At 41.7% G+C, this 22381-nt stretch overlaps 1 protein-coding gene across 1 annotated transcript in view; it reads right to left on the bottom strand.

Annotated features, from left to right (window-relative positions):
* Positions 1-22381, bottom strand: part of STXBP5L (syntaxin binding protein 5L) — a 179842-nt gene continuing 157461 nt past the window's right edge. The window contains exons 20-26 of the mRNA XM_018908173.3: positions 18133-18303; positions 6444-6683; positions 5197-5557; positions 4080-4245; positions 2168-2279; positions 1570-1790; positions 1-549 (exon numbers count right to left, since the gene is read on the bottom strand). Coding sequence (XP_018763718.1) covers positions 508-549; positions 1570-1790; positions 2168-2279; positions 4080-4245; positions 5197-5557; positions 6444-6683; positions 18133-18303 — 1313 coding nt within the window. The 3' untranslated portion in view covers positions 1-507. The remainder of the gene's footprint in view (positions 550-1569; positions 1791-2167; positions 2280-4079; positions 4246-5196; positions 5558-6443; positions 6684-18132; positions 18304-22381) is intronic.

The raw sequence follows: 22381 nt of genomic DNA, 5'->3' as shown, positions 1-22381 counted from the left end.
TTTTCCTTTTTTTCTTCTTTTTTTTTTTTTTTTTTTTTTTTTTTTTTTTTTTGCTCAGAATAGAAATAAATCCCATTTTTCTTCGGTCACAACATGCTTCCTTTTTCTCTTTTTTTTTTTTTTTAAGTTGGCAATTAGTCATGCAAAGTTTTATAAGTGCATTAACATTCGAGTTTGTACAGAATATTTTTAACCAGACACACTCCCCACAGTTCATACCTACAGCTTCTGAAAAACTACATGCCACAGTGATGGTTGAGTTCCTTTTGGGAAAAAAATTGGCCCCCCCAAGAGTCAGCTGTTGGAAAGACCCTCATGATTCCAGCTTCATCCCACAGTCTGTAAAATTTCTCCTTGACGTCCACTGTGATGAATCCAATAACAGTAACAGGAAAACATCTTCTAGGAGAAAAAACTGTCTCTGGCCAGTGACTGGTAGATCTGGGAATAAAGGCTGCTTCCCTGAAAAGTGTTCTTAATAAAGCCACAAGCAGCTTCTTTGAAAGTCTAAAACTGGTACCACTTTTTGTCCTTGTATTTGAGCATCACCTACAGAGATGGGAAAAAAAACCAAACAAATGGCAATCAAACACCACCCTGCACATGAGAGACCACACATGACCTAGGCTCATTAACTGTCAAACTTCAGAATTAATAAATGCAGAACAACGCAATCCTTCACTAACAATGTCAGCAGGTCTTGGGTCCACTGAGATCTCATATTTAATTTCATAGATATTACATTTGAAAAGCGTTACCTGCTATTGCTGGTTTTAGAAGATTTTCCCTGAGGAACTTTAACCACTCTTCTTCTTCAAAAATTAAAGGAACTTGCTTTCTATAGGTATAAAAAGACACTTCTCTATGGAGCATAGTAGATATGCCCTGACTATATAAACTTGCAATTCAGGGCACATTCTTTCTGTCTCACGCTAACAAAAGCCAGTAAAAATGTAAAGGTCTTGTCCAGAGATGTGATGCGCATTAAATGAAAAATGTGCATTTTGGGAAGTGTGCTTTGATGTTGTTTTATCTTCAAGAAAAATCATTTTAGTTTTCCCAGTCTTAACAGCGTGGGATGGAAAAGCTTTCCATTTCCAGCTCCAAGCACAGAAGCTATTCCTATTCCTGGCAAGGCCTATTCTACATAACAGTACCACAGGGCTGTACTAGTAATCTTCTCCTTTTCCCAGTAAGATCTGTAAAGGTTCCTCTACACTCATCCACCTACCTCTTTTCTGCCCTACTGCATGGATGTGCTGCATTAAGTGGCTTAAAAAAACAAACAACAAATTAGTGAGAAAGGCAAGATGAGAAGTGCCATGTTCTAAAATCAGAGGCTAACAATGGATGCTCATTTCTGGAAACGTGAGAGGAAGGGCTGTGTTTATTTTTGGCATTCTGATAGTCTGGGAGCAGGAACAATGCTGTGCCAGCTGACATGAGCACATCTCCAACACCACGACTGGGTGAAGGGAGAGAAGGGCACTTGGCTTTCCCAAAGGGAAGCACAGGCTGGTTTGCAGGGTTGCAGTTCCCAGTTGCAGGGTGGGGGTGCCAGGCTCCTACCTCGTGTGCATGTTTGGAAAACGCCTCTGCGCTGGCCATCATGCTGGCAGTCCTTTCATCCAGCTCGCCCAGCTTCTGTCCCCTCTCGTCCAGGGCAATGCGCGCTCGCGTCAGATCCCCAATGACGCCGCCCGCGGCTCCTCTCACGCCTTCAATCCCGCCGGATCCAGGGATGTGCTGGGCGAGGCTGCGAGAGGCTTTTCCTGCTGTGGCCTCGCCGACTGCAGAGGAGAATGGACAGACAGAGAGACGGGGATGAGCTCCTGGCCTGGCTCTGTCAGTGCTGCCCAATCTCGAGCTGCCTCCTTGCAGCAGTGACACCACTCGAGGGGCAGGTGGCACATCTGGAAGGCTTTGCTCTGCCACCACCACATCTGCAGTACAGTCGTGTGCCCTCCACTCAGCTGATCAAAAGAAGCTGCCAAGGTGAAGGAGTTATGGAATGGCAGACAAGGACCCTCCCCTTCCTTCACCAGGTCAACTTTCTCTTTTCATCAGTCATCTAAATCTTGAGTACTGCTCCATTCCTAGATGACAAGGGCAGGAGATCTCAAGAATGAATTTCTGCCCAAAAAACCCCAAACAATAAATTACTCACAAAGCTCCTCCCTGTCAAAAGCTTGTCCGCTTCCTCCAAAAAGTCCTTTGAGGAAGCCTCTGTTTTGGGCTTCTGGTGTTTCCACAGGAGTAAACAAATCCCCAAGCATGTCCTAGTAAAGCCAGAAAAAAGTCCATGTAAAAGGTTAGTGAGGTGAAAGTGTTTCTAAGTGTTTTCTTGATTTTCATTAACAAGCCACATGCACGGGATCTAATCAACTAGTTTTAAAAGAGTCAGTTGTGTGACCAGTATGGTGCAGGTAATATTTGTGTATTCTGACAAATGCTTAGGCTAACAGGACTCACTCATGCTTTCAAAGGGATTGGTTTGTCACTGCTCAGTCCCATGTTACCAGAAAAAACTACAGCTAATACAGAATGAAAATACCAGTGATAAGGTCACATTTTGCTAAGAAACAGCAGAGGTGACACTATAATTGAATGAACAATTTGTTGTGGATTATGTATTTTGCTTTAGCGATTGCCCAGCCAGGCTGGGCAGTCACTCTGCTTTCTTTTTATAGCACACCTGAGTTCAATGCTTGCCAGCAATTCAGAGTTTGGTGGTTTGTCATTTAGTTGATTTTTTCCTTTCTAAACAAAATTCATTACCTTCATACAGCTTTCCCCCACCCCATTAGTGTGCCATCAGCATTGCTAAATAAGCACATCTGCTGAAGGCACTGCTCTGGTGCCATATCTTGGAACAGTCACTCCCAACAAATGTCAGGCTCAGATTTATTTGCAGCAGTATTAGGAAAAGCAGGCTCTCTGGAAAACCGATGGGAAAAGTGTGCAGTCCCATTAGTGTTTGGAACCGGGGGGCTGTGTGTACTGAGAACAGTTTCTGCCCTGTTGCTCAGCTCTGTGTTTGCTCAGCCAAGCCTCAGCAGGCAGATCCAGCTGCTGTGCTGCACACAGCGCTCGCTCCTGGGGGCTGAGCACGGGGACAGCGCTGTGACTCACAGCCACTGCTCCTCTGCACAGTCACCTGCTCTGGGGAGAAAAATTACTGCAGCCCTTGGAGCCTAAGTGGAGCTCTCATGCAGCCCAGCTTTCTTTTCTCAAGTAGCAGGTGATACTGGGTCAGCTGCTTTCTGTACACACATAATGACCATGCAAACCTTTTTTTGCCTAAAAGCCAAGATAAAAGCAGCCACAGTCCAGGAGTACAGAGAAGCAAGGGCTGTATTTCCCTTTGCTTGGTAATTGCATGGTACTGTTAAGGCTGGTAAAAAAACCAATCTAACTTGTAACAGCCTCTTGCTGTAGGTCCACAGTCGAAGATGCATTGGTCAAACCTTTAGATTATTTTAAATTGGCTCCTTGCAAAATAATCTCCTCTCTGGTGCACAAAAGCTGGTGTGCAATGCTCACTCCTCAAAGTGCCTTTTCAGACTTGAGACAGTCAGTGCTGTGATGCGAGTTGAGCAGCTCAGCACATGTTATTCCCTAGGGCATAATGAGTGCTGGCAGGACCATTTCTTTTATACTTCCATTCTGGTTCACTGGTAATTATATAACCCAGAACTTATTCCCCCTCTTTTTTTTTTTTTTTTTCTTTTCCTTTTATTACTCATGTTTCTCCCTGTAAACTCTCACAATTCCTTCCCTTCAGTAAATGACATTTTTATTTGCATTTTCATTGTAAAAGAACCAAGCCAAACCAGCCCATCTCTAACATTGTAAAGACTTTTTGCACAGGTGCAGGTGAGAATGCAAGAAAAAGCCCAAGGAAAAACAGAGCTGCTGACCTCTCTCTGTTGCTTTGGCATTATTCAGTCAGGGAAAGTGGAGAGGAACAGATCTGTCCTGCCCCTGCAGCACTGTGCTTATCAGGGCCACTTTAGCCCTGATGAGTGAGGCCACCATCCCTCCCCCACACAGGAACCAGGGTGAGGTGTGAGCCCTACCTGCAGGTTGTCACACATCTCCTGGCTGTAGGTCAGGCGCTGGATCTCTGTGGGAGAGCTCAGGTACAGAGCCTGCCCTTCGTTGGTGAAACAAAAGGTCCGTGCTATCCTCATGTCTGTCACAGGCAAATAGTTGATGTCCAGCAGAGGGCGAAGGCTGGGCAAGCTGAGGAGAATCACATTCCCAGGTTAGTCACCAGCTGCCACACGTGGTACACCTGCTCTGTGCCTGCATTTTAAACCAACACTTCACTTTCTGCTCGTCATAACTGCAACAGTTAAAGTACAGCTCTAAGCTGAAAAATTCTGCCATAAAAATGCTGCATTCCCATTGTATTTTGTTTGCTTGCACGGAGGGGTTTTCAGCTGCCTTGCCTCCATGGCCCCAAGGCTTCTACTTCTGTCTGGATATGGGATGTGGCACGGTATGGCTTGTGCCACATGGCTGGGTCGTTTGCAGGGCAAGGCCTGCAGGGACATCTGTAGGAAAGGGCCTGGCAGGGCCCTGATTCCACTCGGTGGACAAAGGCTCCAGCCTCGCCTTTGCTGTCCTCCAGCTTCCTGTGGTTTGCTGTTCTGGGCAGTACTTTCCCAAATTTAAATGGCCTGGCCAGGGAAACAGGGAGCAGCAAGGTGAAGGTACAACTACAGGGTTACTGCACCGTCAGCTCCCATGGGGAGGGGGCAAGGAAGGGGAACCAAGTGCTCTGAACAGAAAAGCTTCAGAAGCACCAAGAGTGGGACTTGTTACTTCACAAAGGATAAACAGAACCCTTTCTATGGCTGAGTTTTATACTCCTCTATACCTGACCCACCATAACTGGGCAAAATTATCAGGGCTTTCTTTTATCATAGTTAAGAATCACCAGCCATCAACTGTCACAGGTAGGGGACCACTAAAAAACACCAGGAGCTTGCTTTACTGTGCACCTGCCTGCCTTAACTCCCCAGGTGGAGACAGCCCAAGGATCAGGTATGGCTGCATCAAGGCAGGGAATTAAACACACCCACCAGGGAGTTAATGCAGAGCATCGGGCGCTCTGGAGCAAACACAAGTGGGCACAGCACCGTGCCACCTCTTTGCTTAGTTTTGCCACAAGATTAGTTAGATAAGTACCTCAGTGTCATGATGTGCCCATTAGCACAAAAGCACGCCAGACAGACGCTGTTACAGAGGGTGACCACATCTGCTCGCAATAAAAAGGACGTTTCGGTGATGTTGTGGACATAAAGACATGTTTGGGAAGGCAATGAGAAGACTTTGGCTTGTTTTTCTGAACAAATGACTGCAAATTGATGATCACCCATATCCTGGGAGGAGGAAGGGGAATGCATGACAAGTTTCCTTTTCCTTGTTTTGTCACCGTCATCAGCACTGTGTGGATCCCTCCATACTTCGTAGGGCTGATGTGTCAGTGTCCCCATGCAGTCCAAGCACGCGAAGGTCAGCACAGCTCCCTTCAGTGTCAGGACGGTGCCTGCAGAACAGAATTTCCTCTCACTGGCACTGGCACCACAACCAGGCTGCTTGTCAGCACAGCACAGCTGACACCAGCTTTTGTAAACACAGCTCACACATTAATCCAGCCAAGGTGACAAGGTGTGCTTGCTCAGTTCTTTCTGAGCACATGAGAAGGTGAACAAACAGCCTGCCAGTCCTGGAAAGGTCTCAGGCAGCTGATATCTATAATGATGGATGTAATACATGCTGTTAAAGATGGCCTGTTGTTTATCTCTACATTATACTAGTAGAATATGTATTCCCCAGCAGTAAAATTGCTCCAAGTCTGGTGACCTTCCAGCATTGTTTTTCTAAACAAACTGGGGGTGGGAAACCTGCTTCTGTGCATTCTCCATTTTTTGTCCATTTTTTAAGCACATGCTGCCTCTCCTCAGACCTGACCTCTCAGCCCTCTGTTCTCTCTGCTACACCATCTGCCACTCACTCAGCCAAGGATCTCCCCTGGTACAGCGACCTGCCAACATTTTTGTTTCCTTTTCTGAACTCCATTCTGCTTCTCTGCAGCTTTCTGATACTGAGACAGCCAAACTGCTAGCAGAATTCCAGACAGAACTGCAAACAGGACTGCAATTTCACAATATGAAGGAGCTCTGGTCCTCACAAGAAACATGTAACTTTGCCTGTTACACAAGGCAATCTTTGGAGCTAACACAACCAAAGTGTCTCAGTCCGTGAAGCTGTTGGTCCCTCATGAGCATCTTTACCCATGTGCCCTCCACTCAGTAAGTGACCACTGCTTGATTTTTTGAGACACTTCTGCCCAAAAGGCCATACAAAATCATGCAGTTACTGCCCCATTGTACCAAGCCAAATGAAAAGCAGGAAAAGAACTGCACTCTCACCACTTGGTGACACCATGACCGGCTCTGACTGCCGTAAGTCGTCGCTGGCAGGCAGATTAAGGGACAGGATTATGACCATTCCGAGGCCTGTTCCGACCCAGAGGCAGGAGGAAACAGCGGAGTCGTTCTTTCGGGCAAAGGACTCCATGAAGTACAAAGCTGTGATTGCCTCCTTGGAGTCCCTGTCGATACTGGACACGCTGGAGCTTCGGGAACGGCTGAAGGAGTTTTCCCTATTTTCTGCACAAATAGATACAAGCAAACAAGCATAAATCAGTGCTCTGGGAACAGGCACAAGCCTGCAGCGAATACAAACTCCCTGCAGAGTACAGAAAATAAAGTTTTCTTAACCTGAGCAAACATTGTGACCCTAGCATGATACCAGCTTCCTGCCAGTGTATAAATAAGCGTGGAAAATGCTGTCAGACATCATCAGTTAGATCTTCATTAGAAATAGCTGCCTATTATGGAGATTAGCCTGGACTAATTAGAATTTACAACAGCCTTAGCTCAAAGGACTTGTTCTAAATAGCACAAAATAATTTTAGACCCATATGTTACCAATGCATTTAGAATTAATCCATGTATCTCATTGCTGCAGGACATGAAGGGAGATGCCATTACCAGCTTCAGAGCATGCGTCCCCTGCTCTGATCTTGTTGCCATCACTAGGACATGCTAGCACTGTGTTCACAGCCATCATTTATTGTGAAGGTATTAATAACTGCTCCCTGGGGAAAAGATACCCATTGCTGAGCTGAGCCCAGTCTCCAAAACGTCTCAGGGTACACATCCACTCTGGCTTCCCAGGGAGAGAAGTGACAAACCTGTTCTGTGCCCTTGGCAACAACTGCAGAGTGAACTGGCACTGCCTGAGCTCTAGCAGGCAGCATCGAGAGCCAGCTGGAGATAGAGCTGTGCTCTCCCCACTGCAAGTGCCCAGGTACAGAGACTCTCTCAGAGCTTTTCAGAGAGAGGTAACCACGAACAGGCTGAGGAGCTCTGCTTTGCTTTGCCTAGTGCCAGGCAGGAAGCACAAAGCTGTGTGAGAGGGATCCTGGCATTAGCAGCAACATCAGAGGCTGTAAAGCACAGAGAGGTAAAAAGTTCCCGAAGAGTCAAGGAGCCAGAGGGAAGATGGGCTGGCTGCTGCACAGTCCTTGCAAAACAATTTATGCCAGTGCTGCTGCTTACCAACCTGTAGTTAAACATGGGATCAGATCACTGGAAACCCCACATGCTCTTTTGCAACAATAATAACTGGAGGTAGAGAAATAGTTGAAGGTACTGGATCTGAGATAAAAGTCTTGCTCCTGAACCTATCATTATGAAGCAGATCTGTATCTGGTACAAAACTGTCCTTTTTATAGCTCAGAAGAGACACCTCTCCAGAGCCAGTAGAAGTGTCTAAAAAGAGGAATAGTTTCTGCCATAGTTAAGGATAAAATTAGAAAATTACTTTCTCACATACTCCAGCTTAAAACTGAGCTAATCCCCACATTGTATACATGGTTCCTGTGCTCCACCAGAGCAGCAGCTTTGCCAGGGAATCTCTTCCTCAGACAACAAACTGCAGCATTGCGTTCCCCTGCCCAGCTGCCTGAGTGCAAAGTCATCTCCGCGCTGCAGCTCCCTGGGGAAGACTGGAGAGAACCAGGGCGAAGCACTGCTGGAACCACACCAAATATTTCTGCATTCTGCCTAAAGTGTTGGCACACAGGGTTGGGGCAGAGTCTCCTGCTACTCTTTCACACTTGGGCCACCTTCTGTCTTTTGAGGGCACCTGTAGCATGTCAAAGAGGAGCTCCACAGGACAGCTGTTCCTGGCACTTCAGTTCCACTCTCATGGAAGAGAAGCTTATGTCTACTTGAACTTCCAAGCACTGCCCTCACCCCATTTCCACATTCATGTAGGCACTGTTGTAGCTCTCTAGTTGTGTCTCAGCACTGCTCCATGTAGCTGCATAAACTGGGATTGTTGGCACACCTACAGACACAGCTGCTAATACCTTGAGAATTAGTGTCTTCCATAACCCCAAGAACTTTGTGCTCCTCCTGCAGGGAACAAGTTGGCCCAGCTCCTTCCTGAGCACTGGCAGCTGCCAGGTAAAGAAAGGAAGACAGTAATTTCATGGCAGAAATCATCAGGGATATATATATATATATATATATATTTTTTTTTTTTTATATATATATATATATTCTCCCAAAGGGTACCTAATCTTTAATAAAAATGCTATTATGTAATTAATCTTCTCTTTAACAGGTGCATTAATATCACAGTCACATAAAATTCAAAAACGGTGCTGCTCAAGCTAAGAAAGATGTTGAAAGGACAAATGCAGTTAGTGTAGGCGACATACACATTACTTAAATATATGATGTGCCATTTGCATGTGTCATCAAGTTTTCTCCCTCCCTAAATTAACAAGAAATGTTCCTCACTCCTGTGCAGTACAGTTAACTAATACATCTCTGCAAAACTGACACTAACTGATATAATCTTTAGGACACTTTTGGGAACATACTGTGCCATTTTCTATTAAATACACTACTCAAACTGAAATTCTAAAGATCAGCAAGACATATGCCAAAATTCGATGTCATTAAACATATTTGAACAGCAAAGTCTGCAACTGCTATGTGACTTTATTGGCTGGCTCTAAAGCAAGGTAGAAATCTCTACTCTTTCTAGATTTCAGGATAAAATTTAGTTAAGTCTTGTTCCCTAAGACTCTTTTCTCAAAGGGATTCTACCCCAAATTCTTCATCTAGAAAGCATGCAATTGTATCCAGGAGAAACACAAAAGCACTTTCCTTGGGAAGTTTTAAAATTTGTCAAATCATTTGCTAGTATGATTTCTGTGTCTTAAATGACATCCTGTCTTCTCAAAGTTGACTTGCCAGTCTGTAGCAATCCTTAACCCAACCTCCATATTCCAGGTTTTCTGTTCTATTTCTCTTTTCTTGCTCTGCATGATGGGTGCAGCCAGAATGTCAGCTACATTTTTCTGCAGGAGCCTGAGCTAGGATCACTTCCTTGTGACAGAGGTCAAAGTTGATTTGGACTCTGTGCTTCAGTGAGGGAAGAGGACATTCACCTGTGAAAAGCTCCTCAGAAGTTTCCATCCTCTCCTCCTCTGGAGAACATCCTGCTACATGGCACTGTCTCATAAATTTGCTCCTGTCTCTAGATTGCTTTCTGCTTTGAGGCAGCCCAGTATTCCCTTTCTCTGAGAGGCACATATCCAACACCCAGGATCCATTAGGTCCCACACAGCCCCTCAGACCACCACATCCTAGTGGTTTCTTGGCTTTTCTTTTCTCCTATATAGGTCTCCCAGCTGTTCCTGCAGCTGGCAGCAGAGAGCACCATCAGAGGGACCCAGTGGCCCCTGAGTGCTAAGTAGTGGCTGGAATTTGGGAGATGCTGCTGTTGGATGATGAACAGCTCTGAGCTAAAGCTTTACTTCCTGCAGTCAGTGCATTTCAAAAAGCTGCATTCCATGGGTCAAAGCCACACAGAATAAACACCACTGCTGTCCCAAGAGTAGCCCTGCTTACTTCAAAATGTTTTCATTCAGCCCCATCCTATGCATGGTTTGGGTTAATGAGCTGCAGATGGAAACTCAGGAACCAGCTTCCTTTGTGACGCTGTTGTTAAATTTGGGTGATGAGCCAGCAGCATACAAACAGAAACTTTATGACTTAAAAGCAACCAAAACCTCTCTAAGTTGCTTCCAACTTCATGGAAAAACACACAGGACACTTCAATGCACAGGCAGGTTAAAAAAGGAGATGGTGTTTTCGAGTCCTCTGTTCATCCGTGTGTGAGCAGTGCAGTGCCACTCATCGTGTGAGGATGTCCTGATTCCATGGAAGTGCTGGAGCACTTGGGAATGCCACCCACTGCCACAAAGGCACATGCATTGCAAAAGGACAGGAATGACTGAGCCAGACATCATCATGACATTTATACAAAAGCAGCCCTGAGCACTGACTGTCTTTATGAAGTTAGGAATGAGGAAAATAGAAGCATCACATGTTAAGAGGAATGAAAAAAACCTCAACCTACCAGTAACAAAGACCAACATTTTCATAGGAAATATTTACATTCATTACTGAAGAGTTTTGCAATTGATTGTCAGTCTTAGATGCTATTTATAGGTCCTTTTCTGATTTTAAAGTAATGAGTAATTGATTTGTTTATGAAATATATATAAAAGCTGACCTTTTTGACATGGAAATCAATATATTCTGGAAAAAAAGAAAGTGGAATGGTTTATATTCTCCTCACTTGGAGAATTCTAAAAGTTTTAATCCCAAACACCAAACCTAACAGAGGCCAATGGAACTATTTAAAACATTTGCCCTTTTAAGACCATCATCTTACATTTTAAGAGAAATCTGTCACTTTCAAACTTATGTAGTCAGGAAAGCATTCAAAGCTCTGAATGTCAAGGGAAATATATGGTAAAGGAATTATACTTACAGCATGAATTTGTGCACAGTAACATCACAGAGACCAAACATGGTGCTGATTGCCATGCTTCAGCAACACCGAGGAGAAGGGGGCAGGACAGAACACACATGAAGGAACGCTGCACATTTGATTAGCTATAAAACCAACATTTTAACAGCGCCACTCTAAAGCTGCATTCCACAGAAGACAACTCACTAGAAAGCAGCAGAAGTTGTCCTAAGCACAAATAATGTACTGGAACTTTATTGCAAATGATTTCCTACCAGATCAACTTATATAAGTTACCCTAAAACTATGCTGTGGATATGCAGCTTGCAGAGCATTCCAACCACTGGAATGGCTGTGGCTGTGCTCTCATGGAGCTCACAGCTGTGGGATGCCTGACCCTCCCCAGAGAAAGTTCTGAAATGTATTGCCCTGAAGCTGCTACAATTAAGGCAGTGTAACCTGAAAGGTTTCATGGAATTCCCACTGACACAACACTGATGAAATGGATGGCAAATAAAGGCTTGAAACAGAAAATAGATTCAAGACAGTAGACCGGGATCTTTGGTATTTCTGGAATATAGTAAACTTGAGGCTTATGTTTTAGTTCAGCAAGTTTTTAAAACAGAAGGGAGTTTTCAGGGCAGAATATTCTTCAAGTTGAAAAAGTAGAAATGCAAAGATCTTTTGCATTTTTTCTATAAAAATGCAAAAGATCTTTGCAGTAAGAATCTATCAAACTTCCATATTTAATTGTGTGAATCACTTCCCTTGACTTACACAAGCAAATTGTCTTTACATTAACATGACTAAAAACTCAATTTGGACTTAGTTTATGAGCTTGGACATGTGTTCTTTAATCAAAGACATCACAATTCTCTAGAACTGAAGCCCCAACCTGAACTAGCCATTCTGCTGAAACATCTTTCATGACACTGATGGTTCAGGAGGAATAACTTGTATAACTTTTATACATGGAAGTACCCAAGGGTAAGGTGGAGACGAAAGGCATCATGGAAGTTGATGAAGCCATGGCATGGCAACATCCCTGCCTCCACACCTTTCTCACCTGGGCCACCCATGGCGCTGGGGACCTCAGCCTCATCCCCAGGCTGTCACTGGGGTAAAAGTTCAAATATCCAAAAAACCTGAACCTCCAGGGGCACGGGGAGTGGAAGAGGCAGCCAAGGAAAGTGATCAACTTTGTGTTGATCTGAAGTGATGGCTAGCGAGGAAAAAACCCTAAATTTGAGTACTCAGGGCTCAAATTTAACATAACCCACCTTCAAATTCAACATACCTAGAGTACAGTGTGAAACTAACTTCACCTGGAATCAAATCATTATTTAAATTAAAACTGACTAGACATTCAGTGACTGTAAGAACAACAATATTTTCATTGAGTTGGTTGTTTTAAAAACAAGAAAAATTTGCAGATTCTCATAGGAAATCAAGTCCATCCTATCAGAACCTAACAGAAAATATACTCCTAGGAAAGTAAGAAACACACTTTCTAGATCTAGAACAGGTCTTCTCTGCAACATTTTCATTTGCTCCTCTGCACAGACAAGAAATATGATGACAAAGAGAAATGTTAGTGGGGACTGTGGTTTACCATAGTGTCTCTAAGTTTTTTCCTGTTATACAAGTCTTACCAATTACACTGATGGCAAAAGTAACTTCAGACACTAGCAAAATTCAAATGATTTACAGGAAGAATCAACACCATCAGCCCCTCCCCAATAAATGAATGAATGAATGAATGACTTAATCAAGCGAAGGGCTTTTCCATATGCTATGAAAGTCCAGCTGTGAAAAGCCATGGCACTCAGGGGCCTGGTGAAGCGTGGCCCCAGGACTGATGTGCCAGGGGATCAGGTAAGTGTCAGTCTGGCTTGGCTGCTTGGGCAAGGAAGTTTACCAGCAATGATCCACTCTGCAACACAGAGAATATTGGCAAAGGGAATGTGCTGGAGAACATGAGCTGTTCTGAAAACCTGCCAGAGAAGCAATAACCTCCTCAGAGAATTAATTTCTGCAGTTAACTACCCTTGTGATCAAAATGAATCCCCAACTGTCTTCCTTAAGTCAGGCTTCTGCCTTAGTAATTTATGTCCTGTCCTTTTCTCAAGAGACACAGACAGCTGACTATTCCCTTTCTCTCTGCAGTACCCGGCCATGCATTTGAATAATTTTGTGCTTTTTTCCCCAATATTTTTCTATATCAAGCAACCAGGCTCTTTTTCAGTTTCCTTGGAGGCCTAGGAAGCAGTGCCTTAAAAACTACACCAACCATCCTCTTGGCCATCCTTACCTACCCCACATCCACATGTGGGCTTCAGACCCAAGAAACTCAAGAAAAAGAAGAGCCAGTGATAAAAATAGAAACCTCCCTCTTCTAGCCCCACCTTGCCACATGGGAAGGAAACCTCATGGCCACATTTACTCATCCAGTGCAAAAAATGGAGACAGCTTAACAGCACAGCCATAACTGACAGGAGAAAAATTATATAAATTGTATATAAATTACATAGCAAACACTGCAATGCTCAGCACGACACCAGGTGAGTCTCCTTCCTCAGGCAGTAGCCTTTTTCCTAAGATAACTACTCAATATCATGGTTCAAGACCCCAGCTCCAGCACACTGGACTTATCATGAAGCTTCCATCAGGATACTTAAAAGGCTGTTTTAATGGTAGTTTTCACAAATACTTTGATGAATAAAAAAAGTTTAAATTATATAGTATGTACCAAATACTGCATATTCTCCAAAACAAATAGGGCAAAATCATGCACATGAGAGAATAACTTATCCCTGAAAACTGGCAGTCATCCTATGCATATACAGACACAAAAGAAAAACTTCAGGTATTAAAGTATACTGGATCAGTTAAAATGGAAATTGTGTTGCCCTTGCCATAGAATTTTGATAAGGTTATTAAAAATAATAACTACTTGAATGGTTCGTTTTGCCAGCTCACAGTGACATTTCAATTCAAGTGCTCTGTATCAAATTTTAACTACATATATTCAAAAGAGTTAATCCAAAAGCTAAGTGCTGAAACTGAATTGTTTTAAAGGAAAGCTAAAGCAAATTCCAAGTCTTTCTTCTAAGCATTCCTAGAAAATTACAATGCACAGCAAAACCTTGCTGGGATTCCTTGTTCAGAGGCAATTTTGTAACACCAATATGTAACTAACCTTTATAGAACAAGGAGATTAGGCTGGACTAATTAAAAACTATATAATGGGAATACAAATAATAGTAAAAAAAAGGAAGACAGTTTTCTGTCACTGCTGCTGAATGAATTTCCAAACACAACACTTCAAAGGAAAATCTCCCCTCTGTCTTTACTTTGTTCCCATGGTGTATGATGGAACCACAGGTGTATGCAGAATGCCCAGATTTCTGCATGGATGCAGACAAGGAGGAAAAAAAATGCAGACTCGGCCAGCACAAGCCAGAGAGAAACATTTGGAGAATGCAAAATAGCTTTAAAAAGCAGTGTTAGAAAAAACCCCAAACAACCACTAACCAAGAAGCATCAAATCTGAAAGGCTTCTCATAACACACAAAAGAGAAATGTGTGCCAGCATCTCTGTGCACACATCCATGGACCCACCAGCTACACAAGTACAACCACACTGAGCTCCCTCCCACAGCAATTTTATTTTTATTCTTAAATGCCACTGTTTTCTTTAATTCAGGGTTTTCTTTAATCTAAAATTCCAATTAAAAATTCAAACAAAATACATTTTTTTGGTGTTCCTGTGAAAAAAAGAAGCAGATATTTGGGATCTATAATGTACACAACAATTCTTTATCAGGTTGGGATCTCTGCAAGTTTAAAAACTATGATGTTAGCTCTTAGGCTGAGATGGACTATTTTGAGTCTGTGCCACAGTACAGAAGGCAAACCAGTCGAGCCACACATTTCCCCCAGGAAGGTAAAAAAAAATTTAATCCCTATTTCAGTGTTTCTCTGAAGACCTGCAGAAAAAAAAATGGGTGCTAGTCAGAACCCAGAGCTGGAACAGACTGAAACATGAGCAGTGCAAATGGCTACAGCCCTCAAAGAAATCCACTAAGCTTGGAGACAAAACTCATTCCCATTCTACAGAATGTTATCATGGGTCAGAATCCCTGTAAGGATTTCATTGCCTAAGAATAATTTGCAGTCATGTATATTTTTTTATTACTGTTTAAGGGCACAATGCTAAATTGATAATAAAAAAATGTAGTTTATACTCTGTGCAAGAAAGCTTTATCAAAGAAATATAATCACTAATTCCTGAAATCTCAAAAACTTCTTTTCAAAAGGGACTTGAAGCTCAGAAATGGAATTTCTTGTATTTGTGGGTTTGTTTACAATGCCCATAAATTCTTATATTACCTCAAGAAATATACTGCTTAATCAAAAGTATGTGAAAACAAAATTGTTTAGAATCAGTGCTCGTGGGATCATAGAGAAGTTTGGCCTGGAATGAATCTTTAGAGGTCATGTGGTTCCAACCCACCTGCAGTAAACAGGGACAGCTTCCGCTAGGTCAGGTTGCTCTGAGCCCTGAACAATCTGACCTTGAATGCTTCCAGGGATCACCTCTGTGGGCAACCTGTTCCAGTGTTTCACATTAAAAAAATCTCTTTCTTATAAATAACAATATGCTATTGAGATTTTGCAAGGTCCTAATTTTTTGCTAAGATTAGATATAGAATACTGAGGAAGTACAGATTTTTTTACTACAGCCATGAGAGTGGTGCATTTCTGAAAGCAAAAGATACTGAGAAAACATGCAACATTTCAAAAAGCCTGAAAGAGGATGATGAAGAGACAGAAAAACATAGGTTTAGGCAGTAACAGTAATGATGCACCTACTCCTCTGCCACTGCTACTTGGCTTTTGAATTATTCTGCTATGAGTGTGGGAGAAATATCAGCACTGTATGAATCTGAGCAGTTTGCAATATTTCAACCAGCAGACAACAAGACAACTACCCTGCCCTTCCCTCCCCCCCACCATTTCCTTCCATCATTGCAAAGACATTCTTCAAAAATGTTTGTCTATATTAGGAATCCGTGTGCAGAAGTAAAGAGGTGAGAGTCAGCAAAATCTTGACAATCAGCTCACTGGAATGAAGTCAGAAGAATTTATTGTGTGGAAGTTTGAAAATAGACTTGATGAAAATGCTGGAAATACAGTTCCTATTGTACCAGGAGGTCAGATTTAAGTAAGTAGAGTTTGAAATCCAATGCCAGGGGAGAAGATTTATCTATTATTCTAATATATGTCTTACGATTACTTACCAAAAGGTATTATCTTTTTAATCAAATCATATAGAAGAGGTTGTAAAGAACAGGAACTGGAAGCATTATTTTAAAAAAAATCTCCAAGTATTATCAGTGCCTTGGAGACAGGCTTAAAAAAGGTAGGAACCATTTATCCACATACAAAAGCTTTTTTTTTAATGTCTAAGAAGTCCTTCTGAGATAGCAAACTAATCAAAACTCTACTCTGGTAGAATAATAGAATCCTACCAAATTCTAACCTGAAATGCTACCTTTCTAGAAATGATATAAAACGTACCTTGACTCACCTCATGAGAATATAAAAATATAGGAAATAATTTCTTGGTAATACATCTATTTTTTGTTGCAGCATTTGCTCCTAAGTAGCCAATAAATTCTTAGTAAAGACAGAATTTTTTCATTTAATTTTGAAACAGCTCAACCAGAAGTTTTTGATCAAAACCACTTTTACATTGGAGAGAGAATTCTTATTCTCAGCATATTGTTTCTCAAAGCTTTTAACTTCTCTTATTCCTTTTCCCTCACCCAGACTAAGAATCTTTCAAGCATCATACCTTTAGAAACACATCAAACCACTTGACAAAACAGTGTGTCTAGAAATTCAAGATACATGAAGAACAGTGGAATGTCAGTCATTCCAGGCAGATCAGGCAGTAGAGCTAGAACTCAAAAACTAATTCTGCCAACTATATTCTGCCAATAATTTAGACAAGCTGCACAGAAGGCTTTGCTTCACTGAGAGCCTACAGGTGATCAGAAAACTATTTTAGTCAACAAACCTGCTAAAAGGTGACTTGTACACAAATCCACACACCCAAGGACAAACTGCAACCATGCCCCATCACATTACATGCTGATATAAATGACTCTGGAGATTGTCTGGCTCACTCCTGCAACAGTCATTTTACTGACTTTACTGTGAGTTTTAATACTATTTAAGTGATACATTCAAATAGGAATTTTTAATGTCAATTAATGCAATTTACTTCTCAAGCCTGAAAGCAAGTTAGATTATTATCTCTGAAAGAGGTACACTTTTATATTAAACTTGATAGGTATTATAAATAGTGATGAATGACAGAAAGTGAATCTTTCATGACACAGGTATGCAGAAAGCAACATGATGCCATGAAAGTATCACCATGTTACTGAATGTTTTGTACACAAGAGCAAGTGGGACCTTGGGGGCTGTGGGTTCTGCCTGCCAGTGATCCTATTTATTCTGGGAGCATGGAAGAAAAAAAGAAGCATAAAAGGATTAGATAATACTGTAGCCTTGGCAGGTACAAATAGTGCTGATATTGCAGCAATTTCATCATAAAAGAATTCCAGAAGAGTTTGGTACTACATAGGATGAAGAAAAACACTCAGCAATAGAAACTACTGTGGCAGTGGTATATTTTCCATCAGGAGCTGTTATCTGACAGTGTAACTTACCATGTTTGTGTGGCAAATAAAGAGAGCTATATGAAAGGGTTATGTTGATAATCAGTCATTTATGTGGAGGAAAAAATTTGCTGGTTTATGTTACCATAACAATTAAAAAATCAAATCTTCTAGCCATGTGCCACTAATAACAAAGGTATTTGAAACAATTTGCATTTAAAAATACAAAGGTAGACAATCTGAGTGACATAATTCCCCTTGCTGTCTTCATTAACAGGTGTGGAAATCAGGGAGCACTGGCTCCAGCTGTAACTGTGATGCAGATACCCCTGCAGGTGGGTGGCTTAGGATACAAATGCTGCTCACAAGAAGAGGATCAGGACCATGGTGTTGCTGACAGCCTATCACAGTTAAAAGTGTTAGTTGCTCAAGGTAATAACCCAGACAAGAATCCTGCTGAACTTATTCCCTTTCCCAGCTGGTGAGAAATTCACAAATACCTGGCAAAAGAGTCATTGCCACCCACCTTCTGTGGTGACTGGGAGAGAAATCTCCATGCAGGCTGCAGACTGGGCTTTCCTGAAGGGGGGCCTGCCGGGCCCTCGGCGGTTTGCTCTCGACACATCTGCACTGGAAAGTCGTTTGCCTGAACTGCAGCTCTGGGATGTTGGGCTTGTACAGTGACCATTCACGTGATCTGGAAAGTGAATGCAACAAATGCTAGGTAAAGTGAAGTGTCAGCTCCCAAGATTCAGAATGGAGGAGAGATGTGTGTTCTGATACTTGAGAATGGGTTAAATCAAATCTTCTGTGAATAACTGCTGATTTGTTTTATCAACCCATCATATGTATGTAGAAAATAACTCACCACATCTTTAAGGTATAATTTGAAAAAACCTGAGGGCCACAGAACTGGTAGATGTTCTCAGAGCTGCAGATCCCACAGCATTTTGCTGACCTATGCACACAGGCATTTACCGAGGTACTGCAGGTAACACTGGCACCCTGCTGTTGTGTCTCCTAAGAGATACCAAGTCAATTTGAGTATTTTCTTTCCTTTTTGCTCTCATAAGAACTGCAAGTATAATTTACTCCAGGGTAGGATTCAGAGCTAGACATCTTCCCTGCCTGACTCAAAGCTGCAGGAAACAGGCCACTATTTGAGATAATTACAAAAATAGCCATAATATTGCTAAGTATTTTATTCTTTATATATCACATAGATTTATTTCACTTCTAAGGAAACTGACTGCTGAACAATTGATTTGTCTGCAACAGCTCTATAGAAATGAGGCCATGGTCAATCAGCACAGCACATGTTGCTGTCTCATGGAGCAGGAAACCAAACATGCCTCCTTCAAACTCTTACTGCATTCATCTGTTCTTGGTCAACAGGTTTTTAAACCACAACATCCACTGATCAGGGCTTGGATCAGAGTTCAGAATTGGACTGGACCATAAAAGATTCCTGTGGTATTTTTCTTCCTCTCATGCCGGGCAAGACAACATAAGGAGAATTACTGAACACAATTTCCCCTTCGACATATGAAAGGACACACACCCAGGTATAAGTGAATTATTTGTGGTCAGCAGGTTATTTTAAGTAAACAGCAGGTAATAAGCAAAACAAAAGTTCAGGTTCATACAAGCACACTGAAGATTTTGTTCAAAACTGTAAAAGCTCAACACTATAGGTAGGGACAATCTTGGGGTTTCTGCCTTAATTTTATATGTTGGGTTATTTATATCTGAGAATTATCTTAGTCTTCAAGAGTCTGCATTTAAGTACCATATTCAGGCAATTCTCTTTGATTTGTATTGTATCCAAGGCAAAGATGAATGTTCACGTACCAGGATAAATTTATTTCTTGGTTACCATGCCATGATAGCACCAATGTACATTATGAAAAGCCATTTCTATATTCACTTAATATTCTGGTCCTATACTGAATACAGTGTTCAGTGTGGTACATGTAGCCTTTGAATGTGCAAGTCACGTCCTTTCCATGTGAGAAAAGTTCACTCTTAATGAACAAAAGTGGAAAAAAATGTTCAGAATTATAGATTAGAAAGCAATTTAGTATCTGTACTGCGTAACAAAATAGCTCTGTAGGAGACACAACTTCCACGATTCTTGTCATTTTTCCTTAATACAGGGCTATTAACTGAGCTAACAGCATATATAAAACTGATGTGGATGACTCATTCGATTTTTAGTTAGGAAATTTTCCAAAATTTGCTGGAACTGTATATTTCAGCAGAAAGTCCTTTGAGATTGGGGGCTTTGTTCAAGGACACAGGCTGACTGTTCAACCTCAGCAACAGACACATCCTCATCCAGCTGCTTCCTTTCTTCAAAATTCAGTTTGTGGGAAGGTGTTTCAGCATATTTAATTATCTCCAGGGGGAATCCTAGGAAGTGGTGAGGAACATAACAGAGTGAAAAAAATCATATTCTATAGAAACATCAACAACATTTGTGAGTCGTCTCCCCTGAGCACGGAACAGAATGGCCACAACACATCCAAACCCCTGCTCACTATGCCTCAGCATAAGAGACATGCTGTTATGTTTCTCTAAGTACACTGGCTTGTCTCAGTTACCCTCAAAACCCACATGAAATCATCATTAGGATCTGGGCACCTAATTCCCTTTAGCTGTTTTGACAATGCTTTTTTGAATAAGCAAAGCCAGTTCCTGGGAAGAAAAACAAAAATCAGGCCTCATCTCAGCTGTAGAGATATCCCTTCAAGTACTGAAACTGATGAAATACTAGTGGGTGCTATAACAAAGAGCAGAAGAGGGATTTTAGTGATCAGCTACAAACTTGTCTGTATTTTAACACTGTTCTGTTCCTCTGATAAGATACAATTTTTAAAATGTATACAAGAAGAAATGCATGTCTTCAAGCCTTAGTAAAAACACAGGTATTGTACAAAGAATAAGATAATTATAGGAAACACGACTGGAAATTTTTTTGTGGAGAAACTGAAAAGAATCCAGCAGATAAAGACCACTTAAATCTATGAGAAAATTCTATGTGTGTACTTAAAAATTACCTTCCCATATTTTTTTAATGCTCTATTGCCTGTGATACAAAACAATTCTAAAGAAAGGTTATGTACTGTTTAAGAAAACATTCCTTGCTGCATTGTCTGAAGAAAGATGAAGTGTCCAAGAAAAGTGACAAGGAAAAAAAAATGTACTACTTTCTACAGTGTACTTTCTAAGGAAGAATGAGAATGTTCAAGCTCTCAGCCTTTGAGAATGACTGCAATGATTTACTACCCCTCTGAGGCCTGAGTCACCTGATTCTACTTTGCCATGACAGATGTCTCCCAACCACCCCACAGAACATGTACAGGAGGCTTGTAAAAACACGGCTTTTTTTCCAACTTTGTTTGATTTGTAAGGAAAAGCAACATTTTCACTGTTACTGCTTTTGTCACATGGCCACTGGGGCTCTTCTCGGCTCAGAAATATTAATTGCTATGGAGCATTGCTGACATCAGGGACATTAATGTTGGACTTCAGCAGCAATGCACAGATTGCTCTGTGCTATTGACACAATAGTGCAGCAGCTCCTCACCCTCTCTTATTCTGGAGGAGGCAAAGAGTTGTTGCTGAAGAAAACACTGCACAAAATATCCCTTTTCTACCACTGCATTTGCCATCACCTCCTACCCCTTGGGTGATACTACACCTACTACACTCATGGGTGCTGCTGCCTGTGAGGTGAAGGGAATTAGAATTATCTTCTCCAGTGCTCCTGGATCCCTTCAGCCAGTCCCACACTAATGCAATATATTTGGGCACCAGGGTTGAGTGGAGGTTATCCTTGAAGCAAAGGATAACTGTGTAAGAACCATCCCACTATGCCAGGGGAGCAGCCTTGTCTACACTCTGGATAGTGAACTAAATAGGCAGGGCTCAGTTTTATAGCTATTCTGATCATTAAATTAAAAATTTAGGGCTCATGCAAGCCACTGGAAATAGGCAATTACTCCTTTAGTCAATTTATACTAATTTAACTGTATTGGTTTAATAAAGCAGCATATCATGGTATGTATAGATGATGTATTAAAATATATAACAGTTCATGACATAAAATTCTGTAACGCTCTCCACGTGCTGCTTCTACACTGCAGCTCATGGTTGTATGCCTTTGTCTGGGCCCATGGAATTAAAATTGCTTACCCATATGAATTAAAAATGCTTTATCTGTCCCTGCTACCAAACACTAGCACCATTCAGTGCCCTGTGCACCCCACAAACTGCTTTAAAAAAGAAAGAGAACTGTGCTAGATGTAAGGCAAGAGTGTCACACAAAATACCGGCAGGATGATGAGATCAAGAGGAACTGAAGAAGTACCAACAGTTTCTGTGAACTTGATGAAACTGCTGAGAGAGGTGATGTGCAACATGACAGCAGCAAATCCCCAGGGCAGCCTCAGATTAAGCCAATTTTATTTGAGGCATGTTGCGCAGGGAGAATATTCTATATACACATGTAGATTTTAGTTTACACATAGTAACATGTATATCCTACACAACCAGCCTGATTACATAGAACTTCTAAACAACCTGGTGACCTCTGCAAAAAAGCAAAAGAGACCAACAATTTACCAGTAAAAAGATGAATACTTGTTAAAGAGAAATGCAATGAAAATGTCAGTAAGAAAGAAGCACTCATTTGCAGTTAGTGCCTAGCAATTTTTTATACTCGACACAAAAAATCAGGAAAGAATATGAGCAACCAATTCTTTCAGTTCTAA

Source organism: Serinus canaria, chromosome 1 (genome assembly GCF_022539315.1).
Source record: "Serinus canaria isolate serCan28SL12 chromosome 1, serCan2020, whole genome shotgun sequence".
In the NCBI taxonomy this organism is placed as follows: Eukaryota; Metazoa; Chordata; class Aves; order Passeriformes; family Fringillidae; genus Serinus; species Serinus canaria.
Note: the sequence above shows the minus strand (reverse complement) of the source record. Positions and strands in the feature narration are given on the sequence as shown.